The 16,613-nt window shown below is 42.8% G+C and overlaps 1 protein-coding gene across 1 annotated transcript; it reads right to left on the bottom strand.

Annotated features, from left to right (window-relative positions):
• Window positions 1-6,201: 6,201 nt before the first annotated feature.
• Window positions 6,202-10,929, bottom strand: LOC146178090 (uncharacterized). The gene is made up of 3 exons (XM_084579629.1): window positions 10,914-10,929; window positions 8,629-8,832; window positions 6,202-6,339 (listed from the first exon to the last, which is right to left on the bottom strand). The coding sequence occupies exons 1-3, from the start codon at window positions 10,927-10,929 to the stop codon at window positions 6,242-6,244; spliced, it is 318 nt and encodes a 105-aa protein (XP_084435755.1). The 3' UTR covers window positions 6,202-6,241.
• Window positions 10,930-16,613: the final 5,684 nt, after the last annotated feature.

Below are 16,613 nucleotides of genomic sequence, written 5' to 3' on the forward strand. Positions count from 1 at the left end.
AAGATTTTGAACGACATAATAATGATCCCAGCTACCCGGGATTTCAAGATGGCTGCTGCTCTTGGCTTCATTATAAGAGCGGCAGGTGGGTATCTAAGCAGGTTTCTATTATTTCCTTGAAGTCAAAAGAGCCCCACGACCTTAATTAACTTCCTGATTATACGCGCGTATAGAGCTCGTTCGGTCGAAACCCCATCGCCGTCGTACCAAGCAATTGGGATTTCGCGCAGAAAACGCGTCGAAAAACATGTCGAAAAAAATGCACACCTAAATTATCAAAACTATAATGCAACTATTGGTTCTCTAACACTGAGGATAGTGGCATAGTGTCACGCGACTTAACTCCCTAGCATCGAACTGCTAGTCAGGTTCCAGGCTATGGTTTGCGATAGAGATTCGAGCAGACCGCGTATGTACCTCTAAGGTATGTCCTTAATTGTAAGTTTAGCTGTCCGTTGATAAATGAGACAGATACTGCGTTCACCATTGGCCGAGAAGAAGAACAAAAGAAAAATACTAAATGCCTTTGTCTGCCTGTCTCTCAACGCCAAACATTCGCAGAATGAAAAATGCGGTTTTAAAGGTGCTATCGCGTCTTCCCTTATATGACGCAGCCTGACCCTAATCTTAATGTTTCGCAAGCATCCATACAATTTGCTTTACTTTCGGAGGCCACCAATTCATATAAATGACGTTATTTTTCAAAAAACTACCTCGTTCGGCGGACGCGCAAACGTGTTTAAAATAAATCGAGTATTTATACAGACATGTATGAGAAGGATATCAAAGCTACATAATTAATACAGCTCTTACTAAGAAACCACATAAGCGGCTACTTAATGGAAAGAGCAACCAAATCTTATAAAAGAAGCAGCCAGCAAAGTGTCCGTTTGGTTTGGTTTGGTTTATGGGGTTTAACGCCTCAAAACAACTCAAGGCTATAAGAGACGCCGTAGTGGAGTACTCCGGAAATTTCGACCACCTGGTGTTCATTAAAGTGCATTGACATCGTACAGTAGACAGGTGCCTTGCTTTTTGCCTCCATCGAGAAGCGGCCGCCGTGGCCGGGACTTGATCCCGCGTACTTGGGCACGGTTGTCGAGCGCACTAACAACTGCACCACCTCGGAAGGGCTATTCGTTTGGTAATGAGCCCTCGCATAAAGAGAGGTGTCTACTCATGCACCTATGCCAATTGCTAGTATTGTACTATTCTAAACTTGTTGGACAGCACATCGCTTAAAATCTAAACACTATTACATCGCACATCATAATGCAATTATTGTCCGAATATCTTCGCCGGCGTACAGCACATTGCCATTATTAAAAAGAAGGGTATGAGAGTCAAGAGAAGACGCATCGACTTCAGTTTCTTGATAAATTGATCAGTTGGTGCATGCTTATTTTACTATGCCGGGCGAATAAATAAATATTCAACAAAAACGTACCAGTCATCTTTCTGTAGAGCGTGAAAGGTGAGTATTTGACCCATGCAGTGAAATAATCAATTAAAAAAAGAAAATACTGTGCAAAAGGAATTACGTTTATAAATGTAGAAATTCAAAACCAAAATTGTTCAAGAAGCAGAGCCGAAATACAAGCTTGTTATATGCCCTCTACCCGAGCTAAAATAGAAGAAAGCTTTTAAAGCGCTGTTTTTTTTTTTCTTACGCGAGTGAAGCCGCTGTTTGCTATTGGGTGTAGAGGTTTAGACCACAGAATGTTTTCGTTGCCAAAAGTTTAGTGTCCTTTTGGAAATTTGCCATTGTGTTGAAAAACACCAGTTCGACATTTTTATAATGGGGCGCAATTTACATACGCACATCATATTACCAGCCAAAAAATCCTAAGAAATACAGAAACCATCTCGTGATTACAGTGCTACATCAGAGCCCAAGGCGCTCTTCCGTGGAAAAAAAAAAAACTCTTCGAAGGAGCGCTGTCCTGACCCACAATATGTGCCGGTAACTACTCACGCTGGTGAGCCTTCTATGGGACAGTAGCTGTAAAGATTTACGTTAGTTTTTCTAACATGGTCTACAAGTTTCTAATAGACGCTTTTTTTCTTAGTAACAAACTTTAACCAGTTAGTCTTTACTCATTATTTAACTTTGCAGAACGACAAAAAAAAAAACAATAAAAAACTAAGCCACACCTCTCGCAACAAAAGGTGGTTCGTTTCATACGTATCAAGGAGGAGGAGGTGGAAGATGAGGAGGAAAGGCAGGGAGGTTAACCAGTAAAAGCAACCGGATTGCTACCAGTTGCATACGTATCAATTTTATTAAAACCTTAGAAGAATGTAGATTGGCGCCTGGTAGTAATATGAAATGCTTTTAAATTATTTCGAAAAGCGATAACACTTCTACGGACTTCTGTGCCATGAATATTTTAGCGCCGAAAATAAGCAAGGGGCGAAAGAAAGAAAGAAAGAACGAAGGGAAGAAAAGAAGAAAGAAAAAAAAAGAAAGGAAAAAAAGAAAGGACGAAAGAAAGAAAGCTTGCGGGATTTTTACTAGACGAACTGGCGTGCGTTTTCCTGTATAGTGACGATAGATTCAGCTTTGCTTTCAATTCGCAACTCCTGAAAACTTCAGGTGTTCGGAACACTACAAAACATGCACAAAGATGGCCGTCCGAAACAGGTATACCAGGTCAGGAAGTGGCACACTGACTTGGTGCTCTGCTTCGATTTCTGGATTATGATGTGAAACTGTGATACCTCTGTCTAATATAACAGCCAGGCATTTCTGCCAGATTGGATAGGATAAGCACGCCTCCGGAATCGTCGCTCTGAGCGGCTCTGTGCGTAGGCACGTTCGGATCTCTGCGTGAGCCACACGGATCGCTCTCAATATAAAATGCCTCCTAGAAGAGGCAACTAGTTGGGAAGCCAGTGCAAATGCATTACCGGATTCTCTGAAGGGGACGAAACCTTGCATTCAGCATTTATTCTGTGCTACACGCAAGTCGCTTACACCTGTCCCCCGATATGATTACAAGCGTTCACTTCAATTTTTTCTCAGCCGCTTTCGTGGTGAAATGCTGCATTTCTCCACAACCGGCTAAATAAAACTCATTTGAGGAGCAGTAAATGATGGCACGAGGAACACCGAAATGGCTGTGCTTGATATATATGTATGCATTTTGTTTCACCTCCCTTTGAGGCCTAGAACTCCGAAACCACGACTTCACGGCTACCACGAGGGTCACGCCGCATCATCATTGAAACACGCGGTGGTCTGTGCAGCAAGTACCCTTGATAAAGATGTTTATAAAAAAAGCCCATGCGATGCTTGGTACAGTGAAATAAGGTACATGGCTGTTTATCGAAGAGAACTAGCGCAAACGTCGTTTCGCCCCTGTAGTAATTTACACCGGAGCAATCTCTAATCGCAGACCGATTTGCAGTGTGTGTTCGATGACCGACAGGTACATATTGTGTGATGGCGTTTAGCTTGAAAAGAGAAGGCAACATAGGCACATGGATTATGTAGTTTTACAAATTCCTTTTTCAGGTTCCAAACAAGCGATGATATAAAGCGACGTAAGTGGTGGAGGTGAGGAAGATAGGTGGGAAGGGTGAGAAGGTGGCTTGACGGTCGTGAAAACAAGGCAATTATAAATCCTAGATATATGACCACAGGGTGCCAGGTCATGGTGTCGCAGTGGTTGCAGCGCTCTACTACTGTGCCCAAGAATGTAGGATGGAGTCCCGGCCGGGGCGGCCGCTTCTCGATGGAGGCCAAAAGCAAGGCGCCCGTTTGCTGTGCGAAGCTGTGCTTGTTAAAGAACCTCAGGTGGAAGAAATTTTCTGAAACCTCTACTACGGCGTCTCATAATCTGGGTTGTTTGGGACGTTAAATGCTACAAACTCAACCAAACCAAGCCAAACTGAGCTCATCCTATACTTCTACGGCCCAGTGCTGCACGCACTGTCGTTTTGACATATGCCATGCTGAGCAAGGGACTATCAAGTTCTCGAGTGCATTGAAATGTTAACCCGTTTTTATGATTTAAGGGGCTACCATCCATTACGACAACAGAAAAACAGCTGGAGATACCACTTTATGCTCCAGGTCAAATTGGTTGTCAATGACAGTGCGCCTTAAAAAATGAAACCTTGTGATCAGGACACAATCACTCGTCACTGAAATTATGATTACCAGGTAAGATGATTATCGCAGAGAAGGAAGAATTTGACCAAGAATAAATACTGTGATCACAATTACCACGGTCACAGTCCATCGTAATTCATAAAGTACTCTGGGCGAGTCCCTGCTTTCGCGGCTGGATTTTTTGAAACAAGCTGCGAGAACAAGCGCAAGAACTATGTGTCTTTGTTTGGGATGTGCGTGGTGCGCCCGATCTTGTGACCACGGGTGAAGAACGTACATCCCTGAGCGTAAAGCAGCGCAAAGGGGGCTGGCAGACCGGGGCCTTGGAGGTGGCGAATAGCCAAGAGAAACGCTGGGGGTCCCTGCTGGGAGTGGGCCCCCAGAGAACGGCATCGTATCTAACCGGGGTCTGAATCAGATAGAAAGGATTCCTTGCGGAAAGGCTGCGCCCTGAAGACGTTCAGCCTGAAATTTGTACAGAGGGTCAAATAAATGTAATGTAAATCAAAGTTTTCGTGAATGGTCCCGCTGAAAATTGGGAGGAGAATGAGAAATCAGGGAAACAGCCTCTTCAACTGTCTGGTTACCTGGAACAAAAAACAATAAAAGTAATGGTTTAGCTCTGGTTAACTCTAGTTGAATTGCGAAAGCAACGGCGGAAGGTTCTTTTGCCTGCTACATTATTCCCCTGTCACGCCTTATCAGTGTAAGGGGCTACATTATTGGGGACACTTAAGCTCATCCTTTAAGAGTATGACGTGAGAGCATAAGTTACCCGCTCACATATAAAGTCCCACTTCAACCAAGCCGTATGGACGTGCCTGCACGTCGTAGGGTTAACGAGAATGCAAAAGGTTCTGGCAGGATGATTCTGATATGACCCTCCGATACGAAAGAAGCGACCCGAGTTGGCAGCTCCTGCATAGGGGTAAAGTGAATTGAAATGTGATGGCTGATTTTAAGGCGTAAGCAATACGACGCCAGGTTTCAACTCGTCGCGTAAACCCGGCCGATAACCACGTTTGACCTTTAGAGCGACCGCCCCTCTTCAAGCCTTCTGGTAAACCCGGTCGCTGGCCCCGCCGTGATACTGCTGCTGCAGAAGAAGAAGCTACGTCGGCTTTGCTTACGCAACCTACTGGGTTTAACTAAAGCTAAACCCCAGCTAATTGTTTTTTATGAGGAGACCTTAGCTACGCCTCTTCACGGCGTAGCTTCGAAAAACCCGATGTCTCGCTTTTGCTGTCGTAGTATTGCTTTGGCAATGAAACACTTTACGGACTTTACAGCGAGAAGGCGCGTGAATTGGAAGGCAGCACAACTTTTTCGACTTCCCTTTTTCGTTTTCTTTCCTCCATTTAGGAGTCAGGACCGGAGATGCCGTTTCATAAACCACGAGTAGCAGATACCCTCCACGCAATATTGCGGTGACCCTGTTTCGGAGGTTTCTTGCTGAGGCCTCTAGTTGGCGGGGATGGTCTGGAGTTTCGAATAGACAAAACTAGTATAACCTAAGCATACTATTAAGAGGAGTGCAGCAACCACAGGAAAGCATGCCTGCGTTAGCAGGCGTATATGTAAAACGTTTGTCATAAAGATCTCAAATATTTATTTCAATACTTATTTTAATCTTTTATATTATGGCCGAAAGAACTCAACAGCTTTAGCAAGCATCGGTTTTCGTAAGGAAGCCACAGAACTTAGCGTGCAGCTCTATTTCCCATTCATTCCCGTTCCCCTCTCCTAGCGAACATCTCCCGAGAGCCCATAAATCCACCCCAGACATCACAAACAACCAGCGCAATACTGGGGTGAGGTGCCGCTGTACTAGCCCCGTATAATGTCGACAATGCCTAAACAGTCTCAATATTAGTCCAACGGTTTGTGCTCTCTGGGTCCTGCACTGGAGTTTCAAAAGTATAGAATAATTGTAAGCTTTCTTTCGTAATTTCGACCCTTCTTGAAGTCTACTGAAACAAATACTCAATCGATGTCTTGATCGCGTGACGACATCTAGTTGAAAAGTCATGCCTAGCCAATTTCTTTGACCGCGTCAACTTGGAAAAGGCTTCTTCAGTTTATTATTCGGGTAGTCTCGTGTTTTATTTGGCGACGTCTTGAGCACTATCCCACGAAGACCCTTCCCAGGCAATTCTCGAGCTTCTTTCGCCGATTTAGTATGGACTCAATGTCTGTAGGCGTCTCCATCATGATTTGCCAACCTGAAAGAGACAGTACGATACAGGTCATTTGTGGGACGATTTTGCATGCACATCTAAAAAACCGAAGGGTTTGCACAATAGATTTTGGTTACGCTATAGTTGAACGTGGCTGTGCATATTAGAGAAGAAAAGAAAAAAAAAAGCTGCTGAAGTCTTCCAGAAAAAAATCTGTTTTCATACCAGCCAAAAGAGTGAGAAAGCTCGATGTCATTGTCATTTATTCCTGTGCTGCCTCTAATCTGAGGTGATTAGGAAAAAATAAAAGTATTAGGAAGGGGCTTACCCAAAGTTTACCAATGTCTTGTATTTGACTCGCATGAGAGGTTGCGGAAAACTTACAGCAGTGGTTATGAAATGGGAGCCCCGTTAAACAAGGAACAAAAATTGTACGAGTTTAATGGAGCCTTATAAATATGACATAGCTCGCAATGTAAGCACCTGTTTATTTTGCATGCTAGGACTGTGCTCAAACGGCATGCGTTTAGCTCATCTGTCTTTCTGCATGTCCTGTTTTTCGCTTTTATTGTATTATCCGTTCAGTTTAAGTGGTCTCTACACAAAACGCCATGCAACCGGCTTTCGCGTGTGCGTGCGCGCGAGTGTGTATGTTTTCATGCGAAGCTTGCACCTTGTTCTTAGCAGACAGGAGGACATCGGAGCATATTTGGAGCCCCCACAGCGCCAGGATGGGGCCTTCGCTCAACCCGCATTAGTGAAATAGCACCGTATACGCCCCCCCCCCCCCCCCCCCTTTTTCCCATCTACCATAAATTTGCCAATGCTATCCTCCAGAATCCTTTTTAGAGTTGACGTACACGCTAAAATTCAGTTCAAAGACGCACTTCTAAAATTTCATAGTAGCTTTACCTGCCGACTTTCTTTACAACGAGGGGAACGTAAGGACTCTCTCTCAAGAAGCCCTGAAACATCTGAAGTCCGCGGTACCCTACAGGTTGCCTAGGCCATAAACACTGGATGTCAATCCTACGCAGTTCCTCTCCTCCTTCCCTGGTGTTAGCTAACACAGACGTCAGTAACAATGCAGTTGACGTGTTCCTCGTGTAACAAACATGGCACAAACTTCCCCTGGCTCTTTGCCACTAGATACACTTCTGATGCATTTGACATCATTAGCATCTCTCTGTCAACGTACATGTGCTCTCACTTCCCCGTGTATGTGCCCCCTTCTCTTCAATGTACCATTGGTGAAGGCAACTGCGGATCAGAGAGGCCCTTACACTTGCAGTTAAGCAATAGTGGCGAAGTGAGATTCCGGCGCCGTACGAATACCCGCTATGCGAAGCATCTGCTTGCGACGTCACCTGCTGTAAACTTGCCCCCGAACTTCGTTTGTGCGCGAGAGTACTCTTCCAAAGGTACTACTTTCGTCCACTATAATGACCACAATTTCCGCTTGTGGTTACCGAAAAACATATATACTAGGAATTTATGGGACTTGATGGGCCGACTTTCTAAACAAGAAACTAAATAAAAAATTGTTACTGTTGAAACACAAAGTCACATGGCATCCTTTGATCGCCCGCTCGTCTTTAACTTTTAGGCTGCAGCTACGCCAGTACTCCCACTAACTCCGGCTTGTGCCTGTCACCGGAGACCTAAACGATATACATTCGAAAGAAAAAAAAAGAAAGAACTGACATTATCTGGAGCTGCAAACCACGAAAAAAATATAAGTTTATATTCTGAACTGCAAAAGTAGTGCTTCGGAACTATAGCAATATTAAAGAGTATACAGTATGCAACTCTGGTCACGGGCCTCAAGTAGACAAGGATGGCCAGCTAAGTGCGCCACGTTCGATTCCGGCGGAATTCCTTAACGGGAATAATGAAGCTTCATGACGTCTTGTGTTTTTTTCTCATTATTGGCTCGTCTAATAGAAAATTAAATAAAATAAAATCACCAAGCTGGTCCACAGTTATTACGCGACATGTTTTAATCATAATTAGAGCAAGGCCCAGAATGCAAATGCAGTGTAAACACTAAATCTAAAGTGTAAACACAGCGGTTTAGTTTTGTAAGGTGTTAGTGAGGCATTTTTGTTTGCTCCGAGCGTTCAACCTCACCTGCGTTGTACATTTTGAAGCATATCCCAATTTTGTGATAGAATCAATCAGCAGAAAAAACGCTCATTGCAATTGCGACTGCACCGAAAATGTTTACGCCACGTAAAACTTATGATGTATAATTCAGCTTAACTATGCTGATTATATCTCATACTCATTCTCAAGATTATTTACGCAATGCTCTGAAGGGAGTAAGGTACCAACAGCGTTTGTGGAATAGCACGCAGAGGTCGGTGATGGGCTTGTTTCGGTAGCCGCAAACCACGGGGTTCATGAAGCCGCCGATGCAGCGGTAGTAGAGAGTGAGATGCTCGTGCGTCGTCCGGTTCACGTAGGGTTCCTTGTGAAGCGGCACGAATGGGTTGGGCTCCTTGCAGATGTTTCCCGTGTAGTAGAAGGCGTACCGCACTGCGGCAGGCATGAGAAGGCTGTTCAGATGTGTATCAAATTTCTGTAACCCGCCTCTTTATTTTATTTTTCATTTTATAGTATTTTTATCTATTTCATTTATTTATTTTTTTTTTAACTGTACAAAGTCAATGTATCAGATGAAATTTGCCTTTCAGGTTGTATTTTTTCTCGCCGCATTGAGAAATTTCCTTCATTTTATTACATCCTGACCTGCGTGGCCAATTTATTCTTTAGTAGTTTGCACCTCTGCTCTCGCAATAAACAAACTCCTAGTGTAGGATTTCCCCTGTTCGCGAAAGAAAGAACATTTTGCCTACAATTGCTGGGCCTCCTATAAGCTAAACATAGGTCCTGATGTAATTCAATTCAATTCAATTTATTTGCCATCCTGGTACAATGATGGCGGGAGCCCGGGGTAAAAGCTGCCGTTTGACAGCTTGACAAAGCCACGGGCCCCCACTTTGGCAGCACCACAGTAGTCAGGCATATATAAAAAGCACATGTCATGTTCTGTGGTGGAAACGATACACGCTCCTGAGTCGCCGAGACACTTCATAAAATTTGTAAATATTGAAAAAATGGTTAAATAAGAAACAAAGGTTACGGAGCACTTTATTATAGCCTGCAAATAAAGGAATGCTTCCCCAAAAGAGATATGAAGAAGCGTACGCGTACATATAAGCGCCAATAGTGAATTGTTTCTATAACATTAGGGAAAAGAAGCGTGTATCGTTTCCACCACAATACATGATTGCATTCATTAGGAATGAAATGTAATATTTTACATTTTATAATGCATTATCTGCTTTGTCTCGCTTCCACTGCGCATTACTCACCGTTAGAAGAGTCTGTAACGAGAGACGAAAAGAAGCAAAAACAACGATTGCGACAATTTGTTTTCTCAAGCGTGAATGTAGCAGCATATAAGAAATTGTAACACGCAAAAAAGAACGAGGGGACACCTAAAATCGACCTTTGACGGTAAGGTAAGACGCGATACTTTAAAAGCTCCCATCCAAAGCTCCTAAATGAAGAAGGCTCTTATGTGAAGGAAAAGATCCTCTATCACGTATACCAACGTTGCTGCTCTCCCAATGACTAATTCTTTAATTTATGAATTGTCTCGCACATATTCATTAGGATACAGTCATAGGCTATTCATTTATGTGAGAGACACCCCCTTATATAGACAACTGTAAGCCTCAGTTTCACCACACCGTACGGACAAGTCTGCATGGCATACAAATAGCTAGTCTTGCTAATCGGTCAAAAGTCTTAGTAAGTTTGATTCCCTTCTCGCCACCCGCCTCGAAGGAGAGCTCCAAGTGAGCAAATCATATACTATGTCATATGGCTCCGTGACGCACCGCAACGCACCAACCAATCGATATCCGGTCATTTCATAATAATAATAATAATAATAATAATAATAATAATAATAATAATAATAATAATAATAATAATATAATAATAATAATAATAATAATAATAATAATAATAATAATAATAATAATAATAATAATAATAATAATAATAATAATAATTGGTTCACAGGAAGGGAAAAGCGCAGTATCTGCACACTTTGTTTCTGTGGACTCCTGAACCGCGCCATAGGGGAAGGGAGGAAGGTGGAAGTGAATGTGGATAGAGAGAAAGAGGAGCTGTAGTGGAGGACTACGGAGTAATTTCGACCACTCGGGATATTTAACGTGCGCTGACATCGCACAGCACACGGACCCTCTTCGTTTCGCCTCCATCGAAATACAGGCGCCGAGGTCGGGTTCCAACCCGGGTACTCCAGTAGTCGGGCGTCTTACCACTGCACCACCCCGGCGGGGCTCATTTCATAAGCCGACTTCTATTTCCGAGAGCCGTACTCTTGATTTTCCTCTTTAAAGTTGACAACAGCAACGCCGAATTTTCTGCGGAAGAAGATCTTTAAAGCTGTCGCGTTAAAAAAACGTAAAAATTGAAGTATATCCCAGTAAAGTAATATTCGCAGTAAAGAGTCGCTATATAGAAAAGGCGTTTAGTCGAGCTGTGTGCAGCAAGGGGGTAGAAGTTCAGCCCCCACCTACAGTGGGAGAGGACCATGGTTCAAATCTCATTGGTGCTCAATTTTGTACGAATATAAAAAATGTCGCGCTCGGAAAAATTCATAACGACTCTTTTGTTGAGGTCTGATCCCGGCGATAACAGTCAAAAAATCACTCCGTAACCGGAAAAAAAATTGTCAAATTTAATTTATGTGTTACTTGCACTTACTGAAATACCCCCGTTAGATTTAGATTAATCTCTTCTCCAATTTTGGCTTCATTTGGACCCTTCCCCCAATTTTATTATTTTATCAATTTCCAACACCTTCCTTCAGAGGAGGAGAAGGAGGAAAAAATAAAGTTTTTTCCTCCTCCTCCTCCTCTGAATGAAGGTGTTCGAAATTCCCGCAAGTTGTCCGTGGTTGTTACGTCATGACCCTGTGGACGAATCAGTATTTCTTGTTTGTTTTTTTTTTTTGTGACCGCTGCAAGACAATGGTGCTTACGTAAGATTTTTCAGCTTAACAAGCTCCCTAAGCTATCCCGGAAACGAGTTTAACAATAAATAAGGGCAATGGTATGTGTAACGCTGCGAGACAGGAGGAGAGAGAAAGATGCAACTCTACGAGAAAGGATGATATCCTAACCAGGATCAAGAAGAAAATAATATTAAGGTTGTAACGCGGGCTGAGTGAGTAGGAGATGCAAAAGCTTTTGCGCACAGATGGAAGTTCATGAAGACAAGGATGTGCAACGCACATTCCGAGAGTGTATTGCAGTCTACGACGTTCCGTACATACGTTCATTAGCTAAGACGCTCCCTAATGTCTTCCAGCGAGTAATTCCCAGATTCGAATGCACTGCACTCTGGCGTTGACTTTTTTCTTTCTCTGGGGTGCCGGTCACGTACGCCAGAAAAACACTGTTACCACGGCAACTAGGCTGATGCACAAGGCAATTACATTGCTTGTGGTAGTACGGCTGGATGATTACTTTGGCGTTAACAATAGACATGGGCAGTTACCCCTAGACACCAATGGTCGCTAGGGGTAACTGGTCGGGTTACGAGAGAAGGCAAGCCTAGCAGGGGGTGCAAGGAAGTAAGGTGAGCGGACGGAGATTGGCAATTCGCGGTGATTACCTGAATACAACTGCGCAGGAGAAGGTCAGGTGTACAGATGAAAGAGGGGCATTTGCACTGCACTGGAAATTACAAGGTTGAAGATGGTGCACTTGGAAATGAAATAACTTTGAGGATGTTGGCAGTTCATAACTAGAGAAATAGTATCACACATACAAAAAAGAGGACGAAAGTCAAGATACGGACGAGCGTGCCATGGGTCACGTAATGTCTTCTTTTCCACAATAGGATTTCTTTTTGAAGTTGGGTGATAATGATGACGAAAACCGAATACATTTAGTTCGGCGTAAAAGGAAGCCAAAAAATGCTACTCGAAAGAAGCCGATGCAGCTCTTAATACACCGGCTGACTAAGTCACTCCAGTGAAGGCGATTAGACCGCACTCAGAACAATTGCGGTTTGGGTGTAAATTGCCTTCGTACGTTCCATCGAGTCATGACTACGTTTTGCACTGGCGCACAGTGCGAAAATCACGGCGCAAGTATCACATTACCGTTCGTTTAAAAGCATCACTAATAGTCACGTGGCACGGAGCAATCCCAAAAATGTGGTGCCCTGAGCGATAACCATAAGAAAGGCATTAGAGAGCGCCTAGGGAGCCGGCTAAATACCCGCCTGATTCCTTCTAAGTGTTGATAGTTAATGGGCTACTTTATTAATGCGACAGCACATAACCCAGATTGCCTTAGGTTGTGCTCTGTTACTAATCCTTCCTTTCTTTCCATCACTTCCCGGTCATAGCGTAACCTTTTCCCTGTAGAATCATTAAGATCATTTTGCAGTAATGACACTTTAAGTCAATGGAAGAATTAACCGACCCATGAGAGGTGGGTGGGATTCATTACCATCGATTTACGACTTCATTAGTACAGTAAACTATAGGGAAAGTAAGAAAGGAATACGCACGCTTTAAGTTGAAACACGTACGCATTTTATTTGTTTTTTCGTTTGTGTATCCTTGACTAGCGGTAACTAAGAGTTCAATAGTGGCGAAGAGTGCTGCGATCGGGGAATCACTTTTATGTGGACGCCTCATGCTTGCTTAGCCGCCGAAATCATCAGGACATAAATTTAACAAGGACTTAATTAACAAGGATATGAACTTAACTTACGTCCGGTAAGCTTTTTCCTTGCTGTGCGGCAGATGTCATCCATTGTTGAAGAAGGAAGTGATAAAATTAGAGAAGGGTCTCTCAAGAACGCAAGGAAACAGAGAATACTTACGAGGGCTTCCGCCTGTAAACAATGCTTTACGTAAAAACGCTCTTATAGTTAGGATCCTGTTAAATGCACTGAAAAACTATTTGACGAGCGTAGACTCGATCAATGCAGGCACCTGCGTCGAGCGATGCTTACCATGATCGTCAAAATGTAGAACGAAACTTAAGTGTGCGAACCTAATTACAATAAATAAAAATTTTGTATGGTGTTATCCCTAATTTCTTTTACAGATTTTACAGATTTTCTTCTACCGGAGTTACGGAATAAAGCACATAAATTGGAGAGACGCTCAAGCTTTGCTTTAAGAGTAGACATGACAGCGCATTTAATGCCACTTTTTCATTGCGCTAAATTTTTTACCTTTTTATTAAAATTGATTTTTAGAATGGAAGGCGGAGTATATCTACCTACCATTTTGATGGATATCTCAGGTTACAGTTGACAGCTAGCTTACAATCGTAGGTACATATATTGTTAGTTCAAATTCTTATTGCGAACTAGCTTTCAACATCACTAGCATACATATGATAAATTGGAAGCGAAATAATATGACGCTGCCCTGATCTCCTTACAGAGAACTGTTGCGTCCTGCTATTGATGCGAAATCATTTGCATTTAGCGGAATTTGATAACGTGAGTCTGTAAGACTGCTCTTTATTTATTTGCTTCCCGCTTATTTTCGCTTTAAAGGCTCAAAGCCGCCGCCGCCTTTTCCGCGTTACGAGGCTCCTAACACCATCGCGAAATAAAAAAAATATATATATGTAGCGACACAAAAATATTGAATATTGAATCCAGAAATATTGACAATATTTCTGGATACTCCGGCTAATATGCTATCAATTTTGATGCAACATCTAAAATGCACTTTTTCTGATATCTTTTGCGTATTCTGGTTTTATACCTCGGTTGTTCGTAAAATGAAACGCAGTTCTTAAAATTTATGGAAAATATATGAAATGAGCTGGCTAATTACGGTGTATTTCCCAATGCCGCTTCATAAAATCACATTGCTTTCATGGTGGAATTAATCGGTCATAGGTGGTCTTTTTGATATATCTGTATTTTATGAGTTAAATCTCCAGCATAAAAATACGAAGGGTAAATAAGAAAGGCAGACATGAAAAGCTCTTTCTGTTCTCCGTCCTTGCGGTGCACTCTTAAGTTATACATTGCCATCTAAGGTCTATGTTTTATTCTATTTATTGCTGCGATTTTTTTAGATTAGTATGAATCTAGGGATTATTTTTCGCAACTCTCGGAATTACCTGTTGTTGCGTATATAAGGGCTCAACGTTTATTTTTTTTCTTTTGTACAATGCTTCCAAAATACATCAATATTCTCTCTCGTCGCCTTTTCCTTCTCCTTATTTAATCTCTTTTTCGGGGCCGCGATTTATATGTTGTTTTTTTTTTCTTTTTCAGCAATACGTGGGTATAATAGGGAGAGTGTAACGTTCCCCAGAGGCCCGCGATTAATGAAGGACGCCTCATTGAACTGCTCCATATTAACGTGGGTCTCTTTAGCGAGCGCACAACATGAAAGCATTTTTTGAATTTGCTCTCCATGTATTTTCTACAACACAGACCATCGTCGAACTTGAAGGTTTGACATCGAAAACCTAATCATTAGCACTTGTACCGTTAGCATCTCGCTGTCTTAGCTATTTCACAAGTCGCACACATGGGAGGCTAGAAAAGGGAAAGCCAATCGAGCTATTCCCGATGTTCTTTGCAAGGACAAAGAAGTTTAATTGGCAGAACGATGTATTGCTAGATAAACAACAATATTACGAACCGTACGGCCACATGCACGCACGTATATCCAAGCTGCGCTGCTTTTGTGCTTATGCAGCTTTGTAGTTTTAGATAATCTGAGAAGCTGTTATCGGTACAGCGAATACGACGAGGATGAGAGGAGATGCAGACACATGCTCCTCCTCTCTCCGTCGTCGTATGCGCTGCACCGATAACGTCTCACCAACATGCCAAAGCGTCTACCTAGAGGCTGATCTTGCACATAACAAACCTGAAAAAAAGAAATAGCACGAAGCGAACCATTATAGTGAAGAAAAAAAAAAAGCCCCCAGTTGTAATTCTTGTTGAGTAATCGTAGTTTAATGTTGTGGAAACAATACTTAATTTGCGGAAAATTCAATTAGATTTCAGCATTACTTTCTACCTAATGTAGCTTACAACTGCCAGCGATGTGGGAAAATTGTACCCGCTAAGCGTGTGCAGCGATTCTCAGCAGGAGACAAAATTTGGGTGCACGTATGTATCATTGCCACTTTTCCTTCAACATTTCTAACGGTGCGCTGAAACATCGTCATGAAAGAAAAAAATAGTGAATAGCTATAAAAAGTTTGCTGAAGAAAGCCCTCTTCGATATTTAACTGTGGTAAATGCGAAGTTAAGCTACATGACGCACAGGCATGCAACCATCTTAACGTTCTCATCCCCATGAGAACAGCTTGGTTCCATCGTGATGACCTTGAAATTTAGCCAAGTTCAAACGGTGATTTAGCCTGTCTAGCGATGCCCAGTGTGTTACGCTGTAGTGCGTGGATTATGGCAGTGTGCATGACTTCAGACATGACGTGAAATGCACGCGGTCACGTCAGCTCAACGCGTGCACTAGCAAAACCACATAAAGCAGAGCTATATCTCGTCAAACTCGGTTTATTATCGTTTAACCGCGGCTGTGGCCTTGTGGGCGCCCTCACGTTTACAGCAGCTATACAAGCAAATGAGATTGAAACGTCGAAAGTTTTACATTGGAAAGGTTCATGCGCACCTTCGGAGGATTGAGACAGCTTTTCACTCGATTGAGAACAATAAAGAAAGTAACAAAAACGTCTATCCTATTTGTGCTGAGAAAATGAAAACAATACGCATTCTTGATTCATGACCTACATGTATAATGCCTTATTTTCTTAACAAATTTTGGGCTCCTTGTCGCGCGTTGGTGGGCTAGCAGATTATTCTTATGGCAGTTACTGCTATCCTCATTACTGGTATTCCTGCTGCAGTCACAACAGATGTTGTGGATGCTTCTGGCAATGCTACACCCACTCCAATAAAGAAAAACGAAAACCTCGCTAGTATATTTTGTCAGTGTTGTAGCTGCGCCAACCTTTCGCACAAGTTCGCAGCCATGCTTTAAACTGTGTCCTACTGTGCCGCATCATGACCGGGCCATACGAAACACGCAGACATCACCGCGCCCTCACAGGCTCCTGCCGCCGTTCAGCTCTCACCGAGTCACTCAGGGAATAAACGGTTTATGCGTACGCATGTCTCCTTTGTCTCGTCCTGTCTCGAATATCACACGGCGCACTAAAGTGTAAATTGGAATAACAATGCCATTTTTTACTTAC

Source organism: Amblyomma maculatum, chromosome 9 (genome assembly GCF_055883805.1).
Source record: "Amblyomma maculatum isolate TAMU_Amacu chromosome 9, ASM5588380v1, whole genome shotgun sequence".
Classification (NCBI taxonomy): Eukaryota; Metazoa; Arthropoda; class Arachnida; order Ixodida; family Ixodidae; genus Amblyomma; species Amblyomma maculatum.